The sequence below is a fragment of the Hemitrygon akajei genome, chromosome 3, assembly GCF_048418815.1.
Source record: "Hemitrygon akajei chromosome 3, sHemAka1.3, whole genome shotgun sequence".
Lineage (NCBI taxonomy): Eukaryota > Metazoa > Chordata > Chondrichthyes > Myliobatiformes > Dasyatidae > Hemitrygon > Hemitrygon akajei.
The window spans coordinates 194845732-194871512 of record NC_133126.1 but is presented as its reverse complement, the minus strand read 5'-3'; the positions used below and the strand labels follow the sequence as shown (position 1 = coordinate 194871512).

General features: G+C 40.2%; 1 protein-coding gene across 8 annotated transcripts in view; it reads right to left on the bottom strand.

The window, feature by feature from the left end:
• Window positions 1-25781, bottom strand: part of LOC140725773 (NAD kinase-like) — a 111529-nt gene that overhangs the window by 49067 nt on the left and 36681 nt on the right. For all 8 annotated transcript variants that reach the window (XM_073041662.1, XM_073041661.1, XM_073041666.1 and 5 more), the window contains 4 exons: window positions 25226-25355; window positions 20109-20217; window positions 16854-16939; window positions 6203-6305 (listed from right to left, as the gene is read on the bottom strand). In XM_073041662.1, the coding sequence (XP_072897763.1) occupies window positions 6203-6305; window positions 16854-16939; window positions 20109-20217; window positions 25226-25355 (428 nt within the window). The remainder of the gene's footprint in view (window positions 1-6202; window positions 6306-16853; window positions 16940-20108; window positions 20218-25225; window positions 25356-25781) is intronic.

The following is a 25781-nucleotide window of genomic DNA, read 5'->3' as shown; positions in this document are numbered from 1 at the left end:
CCTTTCTATCTATATACTTGTCCACGTGTTGTTTTTGTACCTGGTTCAACCACCTCTTCTGGCAACTTCCTCTATATTTGCACCACTCTCTGCAATATGAAGTAGCCGCTCAAGTCCTTCGTAGACCTTTCCCTTTTCATCTTAAATCGATGCCTTCTAGTTTTTCATTCTCTTTCCCTGGGGAAAAGATACTCTCACCATAAACTCAGGTCCTTGAGTCCCGGCAGCCCAAGCACTTGGTCACAGAGAATAAGAATATCACAAGACCAAAACTTAGCATCCAAAAACTGCACTCCTGACTGATATTCATAGGCACTTGGAAGTGTTTTGAATGCTTCTATTAATCCTTTAAGCTTCTGAAGTTTTTCTCTTGCTTGCTCAAGTCTACAGCTGTCAATCTTCTCTCAACACCTTAAGTTTTGCACTCCTTATATCATAGGCCATCTCCAAGTTATGAATGCCCTCCTTATGAATACCCCAACATAAAAGCTGTCAAAATATTAAATACAAAATTCCAGCATTGGTTTGTCAATTTTTTCCTTTGTTCTAAGGACTGAGCTAGTTTCCTGTCCTTATATTTTTTACTATTGTTTCTTATCAAAAGAAGAATGTAAATTTATTTTCAAAGTACATATACAGAAACATTCATTTTCTTGCAGGCATTTAAAGGAACATAATGAAATGCAATAGAATTAATGAAAAACTATACATAAACCAAGACTGGCAAACAACCAATGTGCAAAAGTAGGCAAAATTGTTCAAATAAAAATACTGAGAACAGCAACTGTAGAGTCGCTGAAAGTGAGTCTGTAGGTCGTGGAATCAGTTCAGATTTGTGGTGAGTGAAGTTATCCATGCTGGTTTAGGAGCCTGTCGGCTGTAGAATAACTGTTCCTTAACCTGATGGTGTAGGACCCAAGGCTCCTATACTTTCTGCCCAAGGATAGTGGCTGGTGGGAGTTTTGATGATGGTTGCTGTTTCCTTACGGCAGCGTTCCTTGTAAAGGTACTCATTAGTGGAGAGGCTTTGCCTGTGATTCACTGGGCTGTATCCATCACATTTCTATTCCTGTCCACTCGTGTTTCCATACCAGGTCGTGATGCAACCAGTTAGGATACTATCCAATGTGCATCCATAGAAGTTTGTCAAAGTTTCTGGTGATGTGCTTTTACTTAATTAAAATGCTTCAGAGGAATGGGTACTTCAGTATATTCTCTGTCATTAGAAATAAACCAACTTTGAAAGTTCGGTTCAAACAGGACCTGTTTATTATCCAGAGACAGTCTGCATCCACACTCTAGTTTTTGAACAGTCATGTTAGGGTCAAACTCTGGATATGCTCAAGTAGCAATTCAGTAAGGCTTCACAGATTAATAACTGATTTTCAAAAAAAAAAAGAAAAATTGTGCTTTTGTCTGACCTGCTGAGTTTTTCCAGCATTTCCGGTTTCATTTTAGATTTCCAGCATCTGGATTCTGTTAATTTTTTTTAAATTTCATTTAGCAGCCTTGCCTATTGCTCGGGCCTAAATAGTGGAGCCATCATCTCAAGCAAATACCTCTGCAGCGCAATAAACAGAAAATGTCTGAAATGTTCAATAATTTGGCTCACTCTCTCTCCACGGATGCTGTACTTTCAGAAATTTCTGTTTTATTTCAAATTTCCGTCATCTGCATCTTTTTATTTTTCATTTACCGTCAATATTTTGAGCCTACGTTGAAGTGCTATTCAGGTGTGTTGTGTTATTCAGACGGCAGTGATGAAGATAGGAATACAAACGCTATAGGTCATGCTTTGTTTGTTCAGAGACCTGAGAAAAACTGCATTCAGTTTAAAACCGTACACCTCAGGAATTATATACTGGTGAACTACTTCACTCACAGCATACTGTGAGTGTGGAACAAGCTTCCAGCTGAAGTGGTAGTTCATTTGTAACATTTAAGAAAAGTTTACATTGACACATGGATGGGAGAGCTATGGAGGGACATGGTCTGGGTGCAGATTAATGGGACTAGATAGAAAATCAGGCTAGCATGGACTGGATGGACCAAAGGGTCTGTTACTGTGCTCTATGACTCTTCCCCCCTGCTTCCCTCAGAGACAATAATGCTTGAATATATCTGCACAAGCATTTCCTTTCTTTTCAGCATTGTGTACAGTCAGCCCTCCTTATCCGCGAGGGATTGGTTCCAGGACCCCTGGCGGATACCAAAATTCGTGGATGCTCAAGTCCCTTATTCAACCTGTCTCAATGCGGTGGATCTTAAGACCCAGCGGAACCCCAGACCTTATTAGTGCAGTGGACATTAGGACCCCAGCAGCGGAGATCTGAATCCGCAGTGTTTCTGTTCACGAAAATAATCACGATTGCAATTGAAAATAAAGTGGAAATAATAAAGCGATCGGAAAGAGGTGAAACGCCATCGGTCATTGGAAAAGCGTTAGGCTACAGTCGGTCAATGATCGGAATAATGTTAATGGATAAAGCGAGAAAGGCTGTGCCCCGATGAAAGCTACAATTATTACTAAGCAACGCAGTGGTTTAATTATTGGGTTTTGGGGTTTTGATCCTCACGTCAAACCAGCACGGTGGAGAGTGCACTCGATAGCGGTCTGTCATTGGATCAAACTCGGGAAGAAGTTCCCGAGCCCGGCGCTGAAACATACATTCTTAAGTGTTTTATATACATAGAAAGGTAAAATATATACTATACACTAAGACAAACGTTTGACTGACGCTAAATAATACCGAATGTACCTGTTCCGACTTACTAAGAGAACTTCCAATTTTTTTCAATCCCAATCCACGATAACCCACGCACATCCTCCCATATACTTTAAATAATCTCTAGATTACTTATAATACCTAATACAATGTCAATGCATTGTTTAGGGAATAATGACAAGAAAAAAAAGTCGGTACATGCTCGAACAACAAGTGCTGGAAGAGCACTTCCGGTTTTCGCGATTCGCGGTTGGTTGAATTCACGGATAAGGAGGGCTGACTGTACAATCACCTACCTCTTACTACTCACTCATCACATTGCTAACCCATGCATGTCAATTAATGGCTTTCTCAACAGATTTGAAATTCATTATTTTTCCAGAATTCAGATTATTCCTCAAGATATATGGACAAGAAATGAGAGAGCACAGAGAAGTAAGTTAATTCTTATGGGACGGGAAAAAAAAGCACAAGATGGAAAATAGCTGCAAGGGTTGAAGACTCAGCCAGCACAATGCTCACTCTATTGAGGCCAACTTCAAATGGCGATGCCTCAAGAATGCAGCAACCATTATGATGGACCCTCACCATCCAGGATATTTCCACTTCTCATTACTACCATCAGGGAGGAGGTACAGAAGCCTGAAGACACACACTCATTGTTCCAGGAACAGCCTCTTCCCCCTGCCATCTGATTTCTGAATAGTCCACAAACCCATGATTTTGCTCTCTTTATGCTCTATTTTTTATATTGCAAAGTACTGCTGCTGCAAAACAACAAATTTCAGGACACGTCAGTGATAATAAACCTGATTCTAATTTATTCTGATTCCAAATGGCTCCTTTCTATACTTCTAGTTGAATACATTGAGTCCTATCATCTGCCTGCCCTTCCTGAATCTGACTGCACGCAATTGAGTCCCTTCACTCTGGTTCCCACCACACCCACCCCGCCCCCACCAAATTCGCTTAAACCCTCCCCAACAACTCTAACAAACCTGCCAGCGAGAATATTGGTCCCACTCAGGTTTAGGTGCAACCCATCATTTTTGAACAGTCATACCTCCCCCAGAAGAGATCCCAATGATCTAAGAACCTAAAGCCCTGACTCCTGCACCAGCTTCTCAGCCACACATTAATCTGCAAAATGTTCCGGTTTCAACCATCACTGGAGGCAATCCAGAAACCACTACCCGGGAGGTCCTACTTCTCAGCTTTCTACCTAGCTTTCTAAATTCCTTTTTTCAGGACCTTTTTGCTTTTCCTTCCTATGTCATTGGTACCAATATGTACCAAGACATCTGGCTGCTCTCCCTCATTCTCCAAAATGTTGTGGATGCTATCTGAGATGTCCATGACCCTGGTACCTGGGAGGTAACATACCATTCAGGTGTCCTGTTCATATCCAAAGAATTTCCTGTCTGTTCCTTTGAAGTCCCCAATCACCACCAACTCCCTCTTTTCCCTCTTTCCATTCTGCACCACAGACAATGCCGTAACCAGACTCCATGGCATTTCCCTGCGAGGTCATCCTCCACAACAGTAACCAAAGGGGTTTACTTATTGAGGGGAATGGCCACAGGGGTACTCTGCACTGCCAATTCATATTTCTATTTCTCCTATCAGTCACCCAGCTACTCGCCTCCTGCAACTTCAGCATGACTACTTCCCTGTAACTGATTATCTCCTCACTCTCCCATACAAGCTGAAGGTCATCCAGCTGCTGCTCCAGATCCTTAACATGGTCTTCAAGGACCTGCAGCCGGATGCACTTCACGCAGATGTAATTCCCTGGAAGACGCTGGGTCTCCCGGGACTCCTAGGAGAGATTCTTAGATAGGCACATGGATAATAGAAAAATAGAGCCTGTTTGTACACAAGAAGATGGTGAAGGTAGATTTTTTCTTAAAAGTAGACACATCACAACATAGTGGGCCAAAGGGGCTACACTGTGCTGTACTGTTACGTGTTCGAAATAAAACTACAAGTACGTTGATTTAGGATAATGGGAATGAGATTTAGAGGGAATCTGAGGGGGGACCATTTTCACCCAGACAGTGGTAAGCCTGAGCACGTGGTGAAAGCAGTCACCGACAGTACTTAAGAAGTACTTAGACTCTGCATTTCAATTGCCTACACATGGTAGTCTACAAACCAACAGTTGCACTGTACTGTTATAATTTCTACAAATTATTTTACCCTCATTATGCATCAAGCATTTAAAAATCACTTTCCCAGTAAAATAACAAGAACAGAGTTACAAAGCTGGTGGATCATTATACCAGAAAATGTAGCAAAATAAATCCCTAACTTAAACTTTTTTCTTTAAACTAGCAGGGCAATCAAATTTAAACCCAGGCATAGAAAAGGACAGAAGAAAATTAATCTGTCAGAAACTCAGTGGCCACTTTATTTGGTACTCATGCTTGTTCATGCAAATATCTAATAATGTGGCAGCAATTCAATGCATAATAGCATGCAGACATGGTCAAGAGTTGAGTTGTTGCACAGACCAAACATCAAAATGGAGAAGAAATCAGAATTGAAAAGAATAGAGATCTAAGTGACTTTAATCATGGAATGATTGTTGGTGCCAGTCAGGGTAGTTTCAGTATGTCAGGAAGTGCAGATCTCCTGGGTTTTCAAGCACAACAATATCTAGAGTTTACAGAGAATGTGCAAAAACAATAAAACATCCAGCGAGTAGCAGTTCTGTGGGTGAAAACATCTTTTTAATGATAGAGGTCAGAACAACATGGCCAGACTCATTCAAGCCAACAACAACAAGTGCCGTGCAAAATGAATGCACAACACATTGAACCTTGAAGTGGATATGCTACAGCTGCAGAAGTCCTCAAACGTGCACTTACTGGCCACTTTATTAGGTAAAGGAGGTACCTAATAAATTAGGTATCTTTGATCTCATACATCTCAAAACTGCTTAGGTCACCTTTCTATGCAGTACTGCTTACAAGAGGAATGGGGAGGGTTTGGATAGACTGTAGACGTTCACCAGGATTGGAGAGTAGGACCTACAGAAAGACTGGACAAATTCACAATGTTTTCTCTGAAGCAATGGCTATGAGGCAACCTGGTAGAGGTTCATAAAATCACAAAGAGGCATAGATAGGATAGAGTGTCAAAATCTTTTCCCAGGATGAAAATGTCAACAACTAGGATTAAGATGAGAGAGGTAAGGCTCAAAGGAGATTTATATGGCTGGTTTCTTTTATATTTAAACACAGAATGGTGGATGCCTTGAACCCATTGCCTGGGAAGATGGCAGAAGAAGATACAAGTGACATTTAAGAAGCATTGAGATATGCAAATGAACAGGTGGGGAATTGAGGTATATAAACTACATGCAGGCAGATATGCAGTTTATATCCGGTTAGCAAAAGGGACTTTTGCTGTGCACCAGTATTCTATATCCATGCACGCAGACAACAGAATAATCCAGAAAGTTTTGCGCTTACCTTTAATTACATTGGTTACTTCTGTTCTGTAGGACTCAAATTTAAATGGAGTGAGAAATCCAAGTGAGCCAAGATGGAATGCCATAACAGGAGGGACACTGGTCTGAAAAGAGATCGCAGTACTTTAGCCACACGGAATTACATTGTCAATGCCATACAGTGAAGGGCAATGGTCCCTACTTCCATATGGGACCTCTGAGCCCCTGTCCAACTGGAATATTACTGTCACATGTACAAAGATGCAGTGAACAGCTTGCATACTTTACCTTACATACTGTTCATTCAGACCACTTCATTACAACAGTGCACTAAGGTAGTTCAAGGTAAAATAATAACAGAATGCAGAATAGTGTTACAGCGCTGGCAGAAAATAAAGTGCAAAGTTATAATGAGGTAGATTATGAGGTCCAGAGTTCATCTTACCATACCAGTGAACTTTTCAATAGTCTGATAACAATGGAGTAGAAGCGGTCTGTGAGCCTGGTGGCATGTACTTTTCAGCTTCTGTACCTTCTTCCCCGGACATTCGCTCTTCTTCCTTCTCCCATTGAGCAGAAGATACAAAAGCCTGAAAGCGCACAGCACCAGGTTCAAAGACCCTCTTTGATTATGCTGATTGCTTTAGTAAGGCAGCAAGAAATATACACAGAGTCCATAGAGAGTTTTTTTTGCACTGGCTGGCTCCCATGATCTTCTGATAAACCCATGTGTTCAAGTTAGTGCCAGGACTCAGGGTTGGACCTCCATCACTCAATGTAGGGATAAAACAACTTTATTAGCTATGCCACCATTCCCTCCTTATAACTGTACAGAAAAAAAAGAAAAATGATCAAACACATGTGCTCAGGTATAAAAGCTAAAAGCCAATGAACAAGAATCTTGATCCCGAGAAAGAATCTTTGTGGTGGGCTCTACTGTAGTTCATTTCAGGAGCATTTCATCAGCTGCTAACCCAGTGCTGTACATTAGGGACCCACGGCAGCGTAGCGGTTAGCATGACACTATTACAGTACGATGCATTCCACAGTTCGAAGTTCAGTTCCAGCATCATTTTGCAAGGAGTCTCTGTACATCCTCTGGTCTCCTCCCACACAAAGATATATGGATACTGTAAATGGTCATTGTAAATTGTCCCATGATTGGGTTAGGGTTAATCAGGTTTGTCAGGGGTTGCTGGAAGGCCCATTAAACCTACTCCTTGCTGTTTGAATAAATAAATTCTTCCTTAACTCTGAGGAAGCCAATGCTATTTTCTTCTTACACCACACCCACACACCCCCACACCCCATGTGCAGTCTGTACCCAAGCTGTTTAAAATTAAGCTAATTTATCTGGATGATTATGTAATTGCTGTGGTTACTTAGATCCTAGTCACCTTTTCCTCAGGAATCTTTAGTTCCACAGTTGGGATGGGGTGGGGTGTGGGAGGGGAACGTGAATGGGAACAAATGTACCTGGATCACTGACTGTTCAGTCAGTATTGGAGTGCAGACAGATTATCAGCTTCTTTCTCAAATCTGTATTACATACAGAAGTGAGAAAGGTGATCTGGTCAAGTGGTGTTATAACAACTACCTTGCACTTAATATCATGAAGACCATGACTGTGGACTTCAGGAAGGGTAAGTCGAGGGAACACACATCAGTACTCATCACCAGGTCAGCACTGAAAAAGGTGAGCAGCTTTAAGTTCCTGGTTGCCAACATCTCTGAAGACCACCTACCACCCTACCAGCCTCCGGATCCAGCACATTATCCTCAGTAACTTCCGCCACCTTCAACAGGACCCCACCACTAAGCACATCTCTCCTTCTCTACCCCACTCTGCTTTCTGCAGGGATCATTCCCTCCGCAACTCCCTGGCCCACAAGTCACTCTGCACAGATCTCCCACCTGGCCTTATCCCTGCAAGCATAAGTGCCATTCCTCTCTTACTACCATTCACGGCCCCAAACAGTCCTTCCAGGTGAAGCAATACTTCACTTGTGAGTCTGCTGGGGTCATCTATTGCATCCAGTGCGGCCCGACGCAGATTGGGGGACCACTTCGTCGAGCACCTCCACTCCGTCCACCACAATAGATAGGATCTCCAGGTTGCCACCCATTTCAATTCTGCTTCACATTCCCATTCGGATATGTCCATACATAGCCTCCTCTATTGCCATGATGTGGCCAAACTCAGGTTGGAGGACCAGCTAAGAGTCTTTCAGTTCTTGTTTGGGGGATTTTCACCCATTCTTCCTTGCAAAAGGTTTCTAGTTCTGTCAGATTCTTGGGTCGTCTTGCATGCACTGCTCTTTTGAGGTCTATCCACAAATTTTCAATGATGTTTAGGTCGGGGGACTATGAGGGCCATGACAAAACCTTCAGCTTGCGCCTCTTGAGGTAGTCCATTGTGGATTTTGAGGTGTGTTTATGATCATTATCCTGTTGTACAAGCCACCCTCTTTTCACCTTCAGCTTTTTTACAGATGGTGTGATGTTTGCTTCCAGAATTTGCTGGTATTTAGTTGAATTCATTCTTCCCTCTACCAGTGAAATGTTCCCCATGCCACTGGCTACAATACAAGCCCAAAGCATGATCGATCCACACCCGTGCTTAACAGTTGGAGAGGTGTTCTTTTCATGAAATTCTGCCCCTTTTTTTTTCTCCCAACATATCTTTGCTCATTGCAGCTAAAAAGTTCTATTTTAACATCATCAGTCCACAGGACTTGTTTCCAAAATGTATCAAGCTTGTTCCTTTGCAACGTTCTGACGCTGAATTTTCTGGTGAGGACGAAGGAAAGGTTTTCTTCTGATGACTCTTCCATGAAGGTCGTATTTGTGCAGGTGTCGCTGCAGAGTAGAACAGTGCACCACCACTCCAGAGTCTGCTAAATCTTCCTGAAAGTCTTTTGCAGTCAAACGGGGGTTTTGATTTGCCTTTCTAGCAATCCTACGAGCAGTTCTCTCAGAAAGTTTTCTTGGTGTTCCAGATCTCAACTTGACCTCCACCGATCCTGTTAACTGCCATTTCTTAATTACATTACGAACAGAGGAAACAGCTACCTGAAAACGCTTTGCTATCTTCTTATAGCCTTCTCCTGCTTTGTGGGCATCATTTATTTTAATTTTCAGAGTGCTAGGCAGCTGCTTAGAGGAGCCCATGGCTGCTGATTGTTGGGACAAGGTTTGAGGAGTCAGGGTATTTATAAAGCTTTCAAATTTGCATTACCTGGCCTTTCCTAACAATGACTGTGAACAAGCCATAGCCCTAACAAGCTAATTAAGGTCTGAGACATAGAAACATAGAAAACCTACAGCACAATACAGGCCCTTCGGCCCACAAAGTTGTGCCAAACATGTCCCTACCTTAGATATTACTATGCTTACCTATAGCATAGGTATAGCCTATGCTATACCTATAGCCCTCTATTTTCCATTGTTACGTACCCGTGACACGTGACAGTGGTACCCTTGTCACGTGACTGGGGTTGAAGTTATACTGGACATGAGGTAATGGTGGAGTGATGTCATTTTCCCGCCAGTAGAGGTCATGTGACAGGTTTTTTCTACAGGGTATAAAAGGAAGACCCACCCTGTCAGGTGGGGCAGTTCGTGGCTGGATTTGCCAAGATGACTTCATGTTACTGTGTGATTTAATGTGATGACGCAGTTTAGTTAAAAATGAAGTTTTGTTAATGCCTAAAGTTTAAAAGGTCAGAGCCAACGGTTTCTTTGCTAATGGAGAGTGAAGTTTGGAAGACAAATCGAGAAGAATCGATTTTCGATGGATTGACTTCGACCTTGTGTGATCCTCATTCGGAAGGATTTCGTTTACTATTCTCACGATAGTCTCCGCTGGAAAAAGCGGGAGATTGAGAATATTGTGGAAGGAAGGTCAGTCACTTTAAGTTGTTATATTTAATAAAATTCGACGTGGGAGTTCGACGCTGGGAATCGAAGGACATCGACGTGGAAGAGAATTTATATCGCTTTAAAAAGTCTCTCCTTTTATAAGTACCGTGAGCTTTTGAACTGTCGGCATATCGTTCTTTGAACTGTTTTCATTCGGCAATTCGCTTTGGAGAACTGTTTTTTTTCAATACTACTTTAAAGACTGTTTGAGACTGCAAAGCTATTAAGAACTGTCTGACCAGCTGGCAGCAGCTGAGCTCGGATCATTGTTTGGGTTTGTTTACATTTGAAGGGGGTTTGTTATCAGTGTTTAATAAACGTGTTATTCGTTATAAAACCCTTCGTCTAACTCATCTATAATTATTGTTGCCTGAATACGTAACATAAATATGGGGGCTACGTCCGGGATTGAATTTGTTTGAGTTTAATCAGCTTTTTGAATTTTGAATCGGTGTTTTGGTAACGGGGATTGCTCGATTCTTTTTGTTTGATTGGCTTGTGAGTGGTATTCGGCAACTATGAATATTGATGAGTTTCTGGATTCACCAGACGCGGACTTGTTAGCGAAGGCGAAAAAAACTGAAGTCTCTGAACTTGCTAATCGGTTACATCTTAAAGGGATTTTGCAAACTACATCAAAAGCTGTAATACAGAGAAAGATCGCATCACATTTTGTGGCTTCGGGTCATTTTGAAGAATCGATTTTAGAATCGTTTCCAATAAGTAATCTGGAGATGCAGTTGCAAATTGAACAAATGATGTTAGAAAGGTGTAAATTGGAAGCTGAGCAAAAGCAGAGAGATTTTGAATATGCAATGGAGAAATTAAGGTCTGTAGAACAGTCTGCTGATTCTAGAAAACCGTTTGTTGCTAGCCAAGAAATTAAATTGGTCCCTCCATTTAGTGAAACTGAAGTGGAGAGATATTTTCAACATTTTGAAACTATTGCTCGGATGTCAGAGTGGCCGAAAGATAAATGGTCAGTGTTATTACAGAGTGTAATCAAAGGCAAGGCACGACACGTTTACACAGCTTTAACTGCTGCGCAAGCATTAGATTATGATATTGTGAAAGAAAATATTCTCAAATCGTATGAATTGGTCCCAGAAGCGTATAGGGAAAGATTCAGGAGTTTGAAAAAGTCTGTGGAAAAGACTTATGTGGAATTTGCCTATGATAAAGCTATGTGTTTTGAGAGATGGGTTTCTTCTAAAAATGTAAATGAGGACTATGATACATTGAGAGAGCTGATTTTGATGGAGGAATTTAAAAGAAGCATTCCTGTTGAAGTAAGGACCTACTTAAATGAGAGGGATACTGATAAATTGCAGGACTGTGCTAGATTAGCTGATGAGTATGTTTTAATCCATAAGAATAAATTTCCTCAGGGTAGAATTTTTAAGAGGAAAAATAATATGGAGACTCCAGGTAAATCAGAAATTAAATTAGAGGTTAATGAGAGAGGTAAGGAGGAAGGAAAACCTGTGAAGGAAAGACAGTTTGGTCTTATTTGTAACTATTGTAAGAAGCCTGGCCATGTAATAGCTAACTGTTTCAAATTGAAAAAGAAAGAGAAGGAAGCAGTTCCGGATGCTTGTGTGCAACATACTGAAGCACCTGTAAAGTTACAGGGTTTGGTAAACACAAATGAGGATTTGTTAGAGTCTGACAAAGTTAGAAAGGGATATGATCATTTTATAACTGAAGGGTTTGTATCCTTGAAAGAAGGATCTACTCTGGTGCCAATAAAAATTCTTAGGGATACTGGAGCTTCTCAATCACTGATGTTAGATAGTGTGTTGAAGTTTAATGAAGAGAGTGATACTGGTGAGGTAAATTATATAAGAGGTGTTGGAAGTGATTTTATCCCTGTACGTTTACATGAAGTAAATTTAAAGTCAGGGTTAGTTACAGGATTTGTTAAGGTAGGATTACAGCATAGCTTACCTGTGAGGGGTATTTCTTTATTGTTAGGTAATGACTTGGCAGGTGGACAAGTTTTTCCTGAAGTGCATTTGACAATGGAATCAGAGGAACCAGAGGTGAATTCTAACACAGATTCTTCTTGTGTTGTGACTAGAGCTATGGCTAAAAAGATTGATGTGCAGAATGAGGTTGTTACTCATGACTGTTCAACTCAGGATTTGAGTTTTGAGGATGTGTCAGAAACTTTCTTACCTTCGTTGTTTGAACAAGGTTCTGGGAGTAAGTCTGACTATGAAGATTTATCTCTGTCTCGGAAGGAGATGATAGCAGAGCAGAATAGAGATCCTGAGATTATAAAATTAAGGGAACAAGCTTTACTAGGTAGTGAAATTGAGAAGGTGTCAGTAGGATATTATTTGGAAAAAGGAGTGTTGATGAGGAAATGGAGGTCGCCTACAATTCCTGCAAGTGAGGAATGGAATGTTGTTTACCAGGTAGTTGTTCCTAAAGTTTATCGGAATGAGATTTTGACTTTAGCTCATAGTGTGCCTTTAGGTGGACATCAAGGGGTAAGGAAAACTGTGGACAAGATTTTAAAACATTTTTACTGGCCTGGTTTAAGAAAAGATGTGGCGATGTTTTGTAAGACGTGCCATACTTGTCAAATTGTGGGTAAACCAAATCAGGTTACACCAGTAGCTCCATTACAACCTATTCCAGCATTCGGTGAACCGTTTTCTAAAGTTATTGTAGATTGTGTTGGTCCATTACCAAAGACAAAAACTGGTTATCAGTATTTGTTGACTATCATGTGTACTTCGTCTAGGTTTCCAGAGGCAGTACCACTTAGGAATATAAAAGCTAAAACTGTGACGAAGGCTCTTATAAAATTCTTTACTTATTTTGGATTGCCTAAGGAAATACAAACTGATCAAGGTAGTAATTTTATGTCTGGATTGTTTCAACAGATAGTTTATAAATTGGGAGCTAAGCAAATTACTTCGTCTGCATACCATCCAGAATCGCAAGGTGCCTTGGAGAGGTTTCATTCTACTCTCAAGAATATGATTAGGACATATTGTGTGGAGAATGAAAGTGACTGGGATGAGAGTATAAACTTACTTTTATTTGCAGTAAGGGAATCGGTACAGGAATCTTTAGGTTTTAGTCCATTTGAACTTGTGTTTGGACATAGAGTTAGAGGACCTTTAGCTTTATTGAAGGAACAATGGATTAGTAAGGAAGTGCATACTAATTTGTTGGACTATGTTTTGAAATTTAAGGACAGGTTACATAAAGCTTGTAGCTTAGCCAAGGAAAATTTAAAGTTGGCTCAGGAGAAAATGAAGACTTGGTATGATAAGGAAGCTAGGATGAGGATGTTTAAGCCTGGAGATAAGGTGTTGGTTCTTTTCCCAGTGCAGACAAATCCTTTACAAGCTAGATTTCATGGACCTTATGAAATTGTGTCTAGAGTTAATGATGTGGATTATGTAATAAAAACTCCAGATCGTAGAAGGTCAACACAACTTTGCCACATAAATATGATTAAACCATATTTTGAGAAACAATCTGATACTGTGACTGTTGTGGTTAGGGAGAATGAGTTGGATTTAACTGGGAACATGATAGATGATTCATCTGACTTTCATTCTAAATCTAACATTGTTTCTGTTAGGTTACCTAATTCGACTATTTTGGAAAATATGGATGAGAAATTAGCACATTTACAGCTAGAGCAGAAACAACAGATGAAGGAATTGATTTTTAAGTATAAGGATTTGTTTCCAGATGTTCCGAGAAGGACTACTATAGCTTCACATGATGTAGATGTTGGAGATGCCAAACCTATTAAACAACATCCATATAGGATGAACATGGAAAAATGTGAACTTGCTGAGAAAGAAATTGAATACATGTTAGAGAATGATATTATTAGACATTCTAACTCGAATTGGAGTTCGCCATGTGTAATGGTGCCAAAACCTGATGGTAGTATTAGGTTTTGTACGGACTATAGGAAGGTGAATGCTGTAACGAAGACAGATGCCTATCCAATTCCTAGAGTAGATGATTGTGTAGATAAAGTTGGGAAAGCAAAGTTCCTTACAAAGATTGATTTATTAAAAGGGTATTGGTGTGTTCCGTTAACGGACAGAGGTAGAGAGATTTCTGCATTTGTAACTCCATCTGGGTTATATGAGTATAATGTTCTTCCATTTGGGATGAAGAATGCCCCAGGTACTTTTCAGAGGATGATTAATTCTGTGATTCAGGGTTTGAAAGATACTGATGCTTATATTGATGATTTAGTGACAGGAAATGATACTTGGGAAGCACACATAATTGCGGTGGAGAAATTGTTTGAAAAGCTTTCAAAAGCTAACTTGACTATTAATTTAGCCAAGAGTGAATTTGGACATGCTACTGTGACTTACCTTGGTTATGTTGTAGGTCAAGGTAAGGTAGCTCCTGTTCAGGCAAAAGTTCAGGCAATTTTGGAAATTCCCACTCCGACGGGGAAAAAAACTCTCAGAAGGTTTTTGGGAATGGTAGGATATTATCGAAAATTTTGTAAGAATTTTGCTAATGTTGCCCTTCCATTAACTAACCTTCTGCAGAAGAATGTGAAGTTTGTATGGACAGTGTTTTGTCAGGAAGCATTTGAAAAATTGAAAACAATGATATGTGAACAACCTGTGCTTAAGGCACCTGACTTTGAAAAACCTTTTTCATTAGCTGTAGATGCTAGTGATGAAGCTGCGGGAGCAGTATTGATGCAAAGGAATGAGGGTGATGAGGTTGATCATCCGGTAGCATACTTTCCTAAGAAATTTAATAAGCATCAAAGAAACTATTCAACAATAGAAAAAGAATTGTTATCACTTGTTTTGGCTTTGGAATATTTTGAGGTATATGTTGGTACAACTCAAAAACCACTTATTGTTTACACTGATCATAATCCGTTAGTTTTTCTGAGTAAGATGAAAAACAAAAACAGAAGATTATTAAATTGGAGTTTGATGTTACAAGAGTACAATATTGTGATAACTCATATTAAAGGTAAAGATAATGTGGTTGCTGATTGTCTATCTCGATATTGAATGTACAATGTTTTTTTTTGGAGTGGTTTTTTTTTATTGTAACACTCCTACTGTATTGTATATTGTGTATGTTATATAATTTATACATTTGTTTTTCTTGTAAGTAATTGTTAAAATTTTTGTTCTTGTTAGACCAAAAATGTTTTTTTTGGAGGGAGGTGTTACGTACCCGTGACACGTGACAGTGGTACCCTTGTCACGTGACTGGGGTTGAAGTTATACTGGACATGAGGTAATGGTGGAGTGATGTCATTTTCCCGCCAGTAGAGGTCATGTGACAGGTTTTTTCTACAGGGTATAAAAGGAAGACCCACCCTGTCAGGTGGGGCAGTTCGTGGCTGGATTTGCCAAGATGACTTCATGTTACTGTGTGATTTAATGTGATGACGCAGTTTAGTTAAAAATGAAGTTTTGTTAATGCCTAAAGTTTAAAAGGTCAGAGCCAACGGTTTCTTTGCTAATGGAGAGTGAAGTTTGGAAGACAAATCGAGAAGAATCGATTTTCGATGGATTGACTTCGACCTTGTGTGATCCTCATTCGGAAGGATTTCGTTTACTATTCTCACGATAGTCTCCGCTGGAAAAAGCGGGAGATTGAGAATATTGTGGAAGGAAGGTCAGTCACTTTAAGTTGTTATATTTAATAAAATTCGACGTGGGAGTTCGACGCTGGGAATCGAAGGACATCGACGTGGAAGAGAATTTATATCGCTTTAAAAAGTCTCTCCTTTTAAAAGTACCGTGAGCTTTTGAACTGTCGGCATATCGTTCTTTGAACTGTTTTCATTCGGCAATTCGCTTTGGAGAACTGTTTTTTTTCAATACTACTTTAAAGACTGTTTGAGACTGCAAAGCTATTAAGAACTGTCTGACCAGCTGGCAGCAGCTGAGCTCGGATCATTGTTTGGGTTTGTTTACATTTGAAGGGGGTTTGTTATCAGTGTTTAATAAACGTGTTATTCGTTATAAAACCCTTCGTCTAACTCATCTATAATTATTGTTGCCTGAATACGTAACACCATGTACCTATGTAAATGTCTCTTAAAAGACCCTATCGTATCCGCCTCCACCACCGTTGCCGGCAGCCCATTCCCAAGCACTCACCACTCTGAGTAAAAGACCTACCCCGACATCTCCTCTGTACCTGTTCCCCAGCACCTTAAACCTGTGTCTTCTTGTGGCAACCATTTCAGCCCTGGGAAAAAGCCTCTGACTATCCACACAATCAATGCCTCTCATCATCTTATACACAACCTTGGTAAAAGTTATCTGAGTGCTCAAATCTCTTCGGGTGCCCAAACTTTTGCATGGTGCTTCTTTCCTTTTTTTCCGGTCTAAAATTGTACAAAGCAAAAATAATACACTAATCTTGCTTAAAATGTTTCATCTTTAACTTCATGACTTTTGGTGATCAGTTCATCTTGTACTCACATAACTATTCACAGTAACAGAAATTTTGACCAGGGGTGACCAAACTTTTGCATACCAGTTGTATTTCTTATTGTAATTTATAGTACATTTTATATATTGCACTGTACTGCTGATGCAAAGCAACAAATTTCATGACATATGTCAGTGATAATAAACCTGGTTTTGATTCTACAGTGTTTAAACCTTAAAAGTACGTCTTTGTTGTACAGTGCATTTGGACATCCAGAAAGGGGCCACATGTTTGCATGCCATTTCTTGGTGAGAAGATGCTGAGGCCAAAAACAAACATACCTGGAAGAGTGAGGAAGCATAGAGCAACGTGCCGTCACCACCAAGACAAATGATTAGGTCTATGTAGCCCGACAGCTCATCATAACCTGGGATTTAAAAAACTGGGTGATGAACTTACATTCTAATCATACAATCACTTTCAAAGTTCAAAGTAAATTTATTATCGAAGTATATTTATGTCATCATATACAATCCTGAGATTCATTTTCTTGCAGGCTTTCTCAATAAATTTAGAATAGAATAATACAATAGAATCAATGAAATACCACACCTACTTGGGCCAACTGACAGGAAAAATGTGCAGATATTCCAACAGTCAATAAGAAAGGCTGTTCCCACTCTACAAATTATATACCCAGCATAAGTCAATTGGTTCAAAGTTCAAAGTAAATTTTATTGTCAGAGTATATATACGTCACCACATACAACACTGAGGTTCATTTTCCCACGGGCATACTCAACAAATCTATAGAATAGTAACTATAACAGGATGAATGAAAGATCAAGTACAGTGCAGAAGACAACAAACAGTGCAAATACGAATATAAATAAATAGCAATAAGTGACAAAGGTTATGGGGAGAAGAATAGGGTTGAGAGGGAAAATAAATCAGCTATGACTGAATGGTGGAGCAGACTCAATTGGCTGAATAGCCCAATTCTGTTCCTACGTTTATGGTCTGAGTACATGGAGGAAATTCATGTCCTCATCCAAGCTGCATTACATTGTATTTATCAGGATTTAACCTCCTTTGGATTGAAATACTTGTAACTTTCTGATCATGCTGCCATTTGTGATTCAGTAAATTGCCTTGCTAAAATCAGTGCAGTCTGTATCAAATGCTTCAGCTTCACCAGCCTTTGTTTCCTCATCGATCAAGCCAGACAAATCCATGGGCTAACCATTCCTTTGTTATTTATACAGACCTTCAGATCTTTTAACACCTAATTATTTGGCATCAGGCTGATAGCCTGTAGATACCATGTTCATCTTTTTCCCCTTTTAAATAGTATTCACACTCTGCCACCAGGCCTACAGACGAAGAAAATAATTTTCAGAGATCTGTGATGTCTTCTCAACCACCTCTTAATTGCCTGGGATACAAGACGATAAGACTTGGAGCAAATTAGTCCACTCGGCCCATCGACCCTGCTCCACCAATCCATCATGGCTGATTTATTATCCCTTTCAACTCCGTTCTCCTGCCTTTTCACATAACCTTTGACACCGTGACTAACCAAGAACCTATCAACCTTTGCTTTAAATACAATCCATGACTTGGCCTCCACAGCTGTCCATGGCAATGCGTTTCACAGACTCACCACCCTATGGCTACATAAATTCCTTCTAATATCTGTTCCAAGTGGACATCCCTCTGTTCTGAGACTACGCCCTCTGGTCCTAGACTCACCCCTGTAGGAAGCATCCACTCAGTCAAGAGCTTGCAATATTCAATAGGTTTCAATGAGATCCTCCCCTTGTTCTTATGAACTACAGCAATTACAGTCCCAGTTCCCACCAACACTCTTCATATATTAACCTGTTCATTCCCAGAAACATTCTTGTTAACCTCCTCTGGTCCCTCTATTTCTGGTTATTTATTTACTTACAGATACAGCACGGCCCTTTTGGCACAACAAGCTCAAGCTGCCCAATTTTTTAATCTCATCTTCTAATTGTCCTCTTCTTTCTTAACTCCATCTGCCTCACACATTTCAACACAAAGACTGCAAATGTCAAACCCAACCATCAACAATTCCACCAGCCCCTCACAGATGCAGCTCAAGCCACTAAGTTTGTCCAGTAATTTCTTGCTACACATTTCAATGTACTCTTCAATCACATTCACATCTTAAATTTCCATAAGCACAAGGGATCCTGGAGATGCTGGAAATCCAGAGCAACACACACAAAATGGTGTGGAGAAACTCAGCAGGTCAGGCAGCATCTATGGAGAGGAATAAACCATTGACATGTCAGGCTGCATTCCTTTAATCAGGACTGGCTGAAGGACTTGGCCCAAAATGACAACTGTTTATTCCTCTCCAAAGATGCTATCTGATCTGCCGAGGTTAAACTTCCATTCACTAGGTGCAACTTCAGATTCGAATGAGGCTTACATTTTCTGCATGTGAAAAATATCAACCTTCTCTAATTCCATCCCCAGCAATACTTCACTCATTTTCCTTCAACATTGAGCTCTTTCATTTGATGCCCATTTTCCTTCTTATCTAATCATTCCCCTCATGTTCCTCATTCCACTCGTAGTGCCTAGGCCTTTGGGAATGCTACTCTTTTCTTCAGTGGGTCATGAAATCTCCCCAGATTTCTTGATGCCCAAAGAAAGACAATAGAGAATTATTGGGCGCCACTTTAGCATAACAGTTAGTGAGATGCTATTACAGCTTGGTGCATTCCGGACTTCGAAATTCAATTCTGGCACTGTCTGTAGGGTGCTTGTCATTCTCCCCATGAACCGTGTGTGATTTCTCCGGGTACTCTGGTTTCCTTCCACTGTCCAATGATGTACCAGTTAGTAGGTTAATTAGTCATGATAAATTGTCCTGTTATTAGGCTAGTGTTAAAGAGGTGGGTTGCTGGGCAGTGTGGCTCATTAGGTTGGATCGCTAAATGAAAAAAATAAAATAGAATTTATATCACAGGCTCATCTACAGTCAATGGTTCAGCTAAGGGATGGAGAAACAAACCTTGATCATATGAACACAGCAATTCAAGTTGGCCACCTTAAGAGTACAGTTTGATCTGGTGATACTAGTACTGAGTTTCTTTGGGAGACAAGAATGAGGCATAAAACTTGGTGGTTCTGGCCATGTTACAAGATCAAAGAACAAACAAAAAGAAAGACACTAGAAATAAGTTGTGATGTCAAACTAAAGATTGTTTTTAATTCCAGAGATAACAATTAACCAATAAAATAAAGATTCAAGTGGGGCGTGAGTTCTGCTGCAAAAAAACTTTGAAGCTTCTAGAAAAATACAGAGTAACTGTACTGTAATTACTGGAGACTACACTGCGCAATTACATGTATATAGATTATATAAAAATACAAGGATAAGAAAGTTAAACTAAAAGGAAAATAACAATTCTACACCCTAATGTAACAGCACTCAAGCAAAGACAGTAAAGTCTGATTTTCCTACCAACACCCATATCTCAAAATATTACATTAATAACTGCTACATTTACTCTTTAAATAAATCTACACAATGATGGTACCCGTGCCTATCATCTCACCTTCTCGGAAGGGGCTAAGTTGCCGCCTGATGCGCTCAAAGTCTGCATCTTTAGCAAGCGCTGCATCGTCCACCACTTTCTTCTCAACAAATACAACCAAGTGTTTCTCCTGGATATACAAAGGCATGGGGAAAAAGAGGAGAACATTGCTTCAGAGTCTACCTCAAGAATTTTGTTTTAACTAATTGATTAGTCTTACTCAGTTGCATAGCCCTTTTAAACGTGCAACATTGTACCTCACTCCCCTGTTCTTGCCCCAGAGCCCTTTTAAAATTTTCATTTTTATTTTATTTTACTTTATTTATTTACAAATGCAGTGTAGAACAGGCCCTTCCAGCCACAGCCCCCAGAAACCCCTGATTTAACCCTAGCCTAATCACAGGGCAATTTATATTGACCAATTAACCTACAAACTGATATATTTCTGGACTATGGGTGGAAACCAGAGGACCCAGAGAAAACCCACACATTCCACAGAAAGGACATGCAGACTCCTTACAGATGACATCGGAATTGAATTCTGAACTCCGATGCCCTGAGCTCTATTAAGGTCACGCAAACTGCTATGCTACAGTGGCGCTCAAGCATTTAGACAAGTTGTTTCCGAAAAATTACTATTGGATCCAATTCCATTTTTCTTCCAGACAATGCACCCCAGCTCACAAGACAAGGACAATTTATCTCGTCTTCCCCTGTCCATTCTGCCAATTACCTTACATCATTTTCCACCGGTTACCAATCCACTTGTCGGCTTTTCCTTCTTCTAAAGGAGAAATAATTCTGCCCCAACAGAGGCTGGCTAGGAACACTACGTCATGATTCTCTCAAGCTGACGATGAGAGAAGGTAGGATGGAAGAGGGGAACAAGTGTGACCTACGAATTAACACAAAAATAAAGTATTCCTCCAGGCTTGCACAGGCAGAGGAAACTTGACGTGTTTGGAGAAGTAAAATTGTAATATCCCATTGTAAAGCACTTCGAACTACTTCATCTGTATGAAAAAGTGCTCTATAAATAAGTTATATTATTATACATATTCACAGTCAGAGGTCAACTGAGATATGAAGTACTGCTTATGAGGCGTCTAACCTCACTTTGGACAGTCCCCAGCCAGGCTGCAAAACAGGGCTAGCAACCCCATCCCATAAAACCACAAACCTATAGAAATGCCAACAGAAGTTCAAAAGATCTCACTCCAGGGAGAGGAAGGATCTAGAAGATGAGCTACACCGGGGAAGATTGGAGCCCAGGACAAAGGACTCTGGTGAGCTTCAGAAGAGATGATGGGCTTAAGAAGAGTAAGGCTTTTCAAAAGTTTCAAATAGGCAGCATGCTGCATTTATCTTTAGCATCATTACCAGGTCTCATCACATATGAAGCACCAGTAGCATAACTGTTTACTGTTTAACTTGAGTCATAAATGCACTTTATGCAAATACCAACTTTCGGGAATATCTTTTATTATTTGTTAGTTTACTTGTGGTAATATTAACTTTGTGCTGTGTGCGAGTCATGTCCTGCGTTGTGCAACTTGGCCCAGAAGAATGTCATTTCTTTTGGCAATAAGATTGGATGACAATGAACTTGAACATGATTTGAAAGGCAGAAATGGAACCATGACACCTTTTAATTCCAGTGTTCCCTTTCAGAATCAGGGCTTAGCTGGAAAAAATGTTTTTTGTTCATCATGAGCTGCCCTTGAAAAGGTTGTGTTAAGCCACCTTAAATGCTGTAATATTCCCAATGAAACTCCTTCTAGGAACTTCTCAGATTTACATCCAGTCACAATGAAGCAATATATCCAAATACAGATGCATGCAACTTGAAGGGGGACCCATGCACCGGCCATCCTTGTCTTTCTTCAGATTCATTTATCACATGTACATTAAAATGTACATTGAAATGTGTTGTTTGCATTAACAACTAACAGAACCCGAGAATGTGCTGAGGCCAGCCCGTAAGTTTCAACACACTTCCCATTGCCAACATAGAATGTCCACATGTTCAACAAAACAACACCACCACCAACAACACAATCACAGCAACAAAACAGAACAATAACAAAATAAGCCCCTTTTCTCTTTCCCAACCACCTGCCGACACACATAGACAGGTTCCAATCCCAAGGCAGGCCACCTCTAGGTGTCCAATTTCCAGTCCCTGGCCCAGACTTGTATACAGCAGGCCTCCAACTTCCAGACAAAAACACTCCACCTCCCCCCCCTCCCCAACCAAGGGTACCAGACCATCGGGCCTCCAACTTCCAGACCAATCACACCTCACCCCAACCCAGTGTCCTGGACCATCGGGCTACAACTTCCAGACCACCTCCCACAACCCTGATGACCCAGAGCCCTGGACCATCTGCCACAACTTCCAGACCACCCCCTCCCCCCTCATTTACACTGACCAGGGTCCTCGAGCCTTGGGCCACAACCTCCAGAACACTCTATTCCCCCCCCACCCCCACACCAACCCAGGGTCCTAGACCATTGGGCTACGAATTCCAGTCCACCCCCACCCTTGCAATCAGGTCTCTGGTTTAAGAGGTACTGTTGGAATATCAAGTTATAATATAGGATGCACTACCTGAAAGAAAAATGAAAACTGCAGCCTTTGAGCTACATTGATGGAAAGACTGAATATTCCGGGAGATGAAGGGCTGCCAACGAAGCAGGAAGCTTTGTCTATGGTGTCCAAATTTTTGGATATGTTTACGTGTATCAGGAATTTGCTGAGGTGTGGTGTTGAGACATGCAACAAAAACAGCATTATAAAAAATTATATAAAAATAAATTTATGGATTAAATTATGACTATGGATAAAATATGCATAAATACATAAATATCCCTATGTATTGACAATATATGAATTTGTAGAATTCATTGCTATAGGTAGCTTGGAGCAAAGTCATTGGGTATATTTAAAGTGGAGTTTGATAGGCTCTTGATTAGTAAGGGTATCAAAGGCTACAGAAAGAAGGCAGGAGAATGTATTTGAGAGGGATAATAAATCAGCGATGATAGAATGAAGGAGCAGACTCAATGGGATAAATGGCCTAATTCTCCATCGGTGTTTTATAGACTTGCTATAAAAAATGGTTTAAAGTGTTTACAGAGCAGTGTAGTGACTGAGGTAAAAGAGGGGGGTGAGGGTGGCTATCTAGAACGCTGAACTGATTAATCACCTTGGTAAGGAACTTTTAAGATGGCATGTTTTTATTGTTTTAGTAACCCTATAATACTTACCAGGAGGGAGCTATTGGAAAAGGCAGTTTGTCAGGTAAGTAGTGTCCACAATGATCTTTCCTGGCTGATTCTTTGTCCTGGACACATACAAGTCCTGCAGTGATGGCAAACTGCAGCCTACAACCTTTTCTACTGATGTGACAATTCACTGTAGTTTTTGTATATTGTGAGAGAATGCTGTACCAAACCAGACAGTAATGGCTGATGCGCAGATGCTCTCTATGATGGCAGTGTAGAATTGCACCAATTTGTTCTGCTGAGCCTTTGTTAATGTGGGAGATAAAATTTTCCCATAAGGTATTGCGAAATAATGATGCCCAGGAACCTGAATGTAAAAGCGAAGCTAACTGTCGAGTTGTTGACGATGAGTGGGTGAAAAGGAGACACATTTCTCCTGAAGTCATCCAGACATGTAAAGACCTGTGCATCATGCATTCGACTTTTGCCTTGTAAATGATGAAAGGCCACAAAATGTCAGAAGAGAGACTCTCTGCAAGTCACAAGTTCTCCCAGCTGCTCTGTAGCCACAGTACTTATGTGGCGAGACCAATTAGTTCTTAGATTAACAGTGACCTCCACCCCAGGTTATTGACAGTTGATATTTGACACTGCATTAATACACCTTCGATATTTTGCTGCTTCTCAGAAGCAACAGAAAATTATGGCAAAATTCATGACTCATCTGTAAAAGCAAGATTAGAAATCAGAGATTGAGTCACATGATTTGTGATTCCAGAATAGAGTGAGGTGCTAACAGATTCAAAGAATGTGGAGAAGATATAAATGGAATCAACTTACAATATGCACAATCTGATTATGCAAAAGCAATCTTAATTTATACTGCATCTTTAACATGGCAAAATGCCAAAGCCCCTTACAAGATTCAAGATTGTTTAATTAATTTGCAGTGCACCAGTGCAAAGGAGAAAATAATTGTTACTCCAGATCCAATGCAGCACAAAAAAAACAAGCTAAAGAACACAATAAGATAAAGTACAATAATTATAAATACATAAGGTAGTTTATATACATTATCAATATCATTATCAAAATTTGGTTACATGTGTAATGACCAAAAACTGAATAAAAACTTGACAGAAGAACAGGCTTGAATGACTGAATGGCCCATTTGTTGTACATTTAGCTGTTTGTTCTCACCTCAGCTTGGCAATGGTTAGAGATTAAAGCTGACAGCTTCTCCAAGATTTCAAGTGACTGGAAAATCCAACAAAATCAATCTCCAAAATGTAAAAACATCCCTGACACCCCACTCTCCAGATGAAAATGTACTGAAAAAGCAAAATCAAAGCTGTAAACACAAAGTGTTGGACGTACTCTGCCGGCAAGGCAATTTCTCTGGAGAAAGTCAATGTCCCGCATTGAATTCCTTTCTCTAGTTCCCACCTGACATCAACTATTGTGCATCTTGACACTGTGGTCTACAACTATATTTAATATCACGGTATACATGTACACAGTTGAATGACAACAAATTTGAACTATGTCTAAGGCATTGAACAAATTTCTGCCTACACAATGTCCATATCCTTCCGTTTTCCCCATTCGTGTTCCCATCTAAACATCTTATGAAAGCCTCTAATTAGTTTCTGCCACCCAGCATCCCAAGAAGCAAATTCCAGGCACCCACCACTCTCATCTCCACCTTCTTCCTCAGCTTTCTCATGGGTTATCCTCTACTTTTGCTGCTATGATCAAATGTCCATTGCTCCATTCCAACATTTTGATGGGACCATTCACCATTTCATTCTCAATCTCCACTACCTTTTCCCCTTCTTGCAGCAACTTAACACACAGGTTCACAGGAAAATCTATGATAACAGAGAATGCACACTAATATGTTATGTCACCTCAATGAGAAAAGTGCACAGTTCCTTGAATGGTTCCAGAAGAGCTTCATCCTTGACTTTTTTGATGACCAGTACGTTTGTCGGTGGTTTGTCCCAAGTCAACCTTTGACTTGTTGGATCCTGAATATGCCTGGAGAATTAGGAATAAAGAATTACACATGCAAATACAGAACATACTCCAGCATACTCCAATCCAGAAATAACATTTTCGATGGTGATTTTCAATCAATATTTACTCTCCTCTAAAAGAATTCTCACAACAATATTTTTTTTAGAACTGCAAAACACAACAGTTTTCACAGGAATATTATCAAGAAACATATCACACATGACCCAACACTTAAGAGTTGCTTTAAGTGAATGAGAAAAGGAAACAGATGGACAAGTGAGGAATAAGGGTGGCTAACAATGGTGGGGATACTAAAATTCGAGACAGGTACTGTTTAATTTCTGATCTTCAGGGTTCTTCCAGGAGACAAGAATGGCGTGCAGTCTTAATTCCAATATTTCAGTTTATTTCAGAGTACAAACACAAATACTAAGCAAACTAAATAAG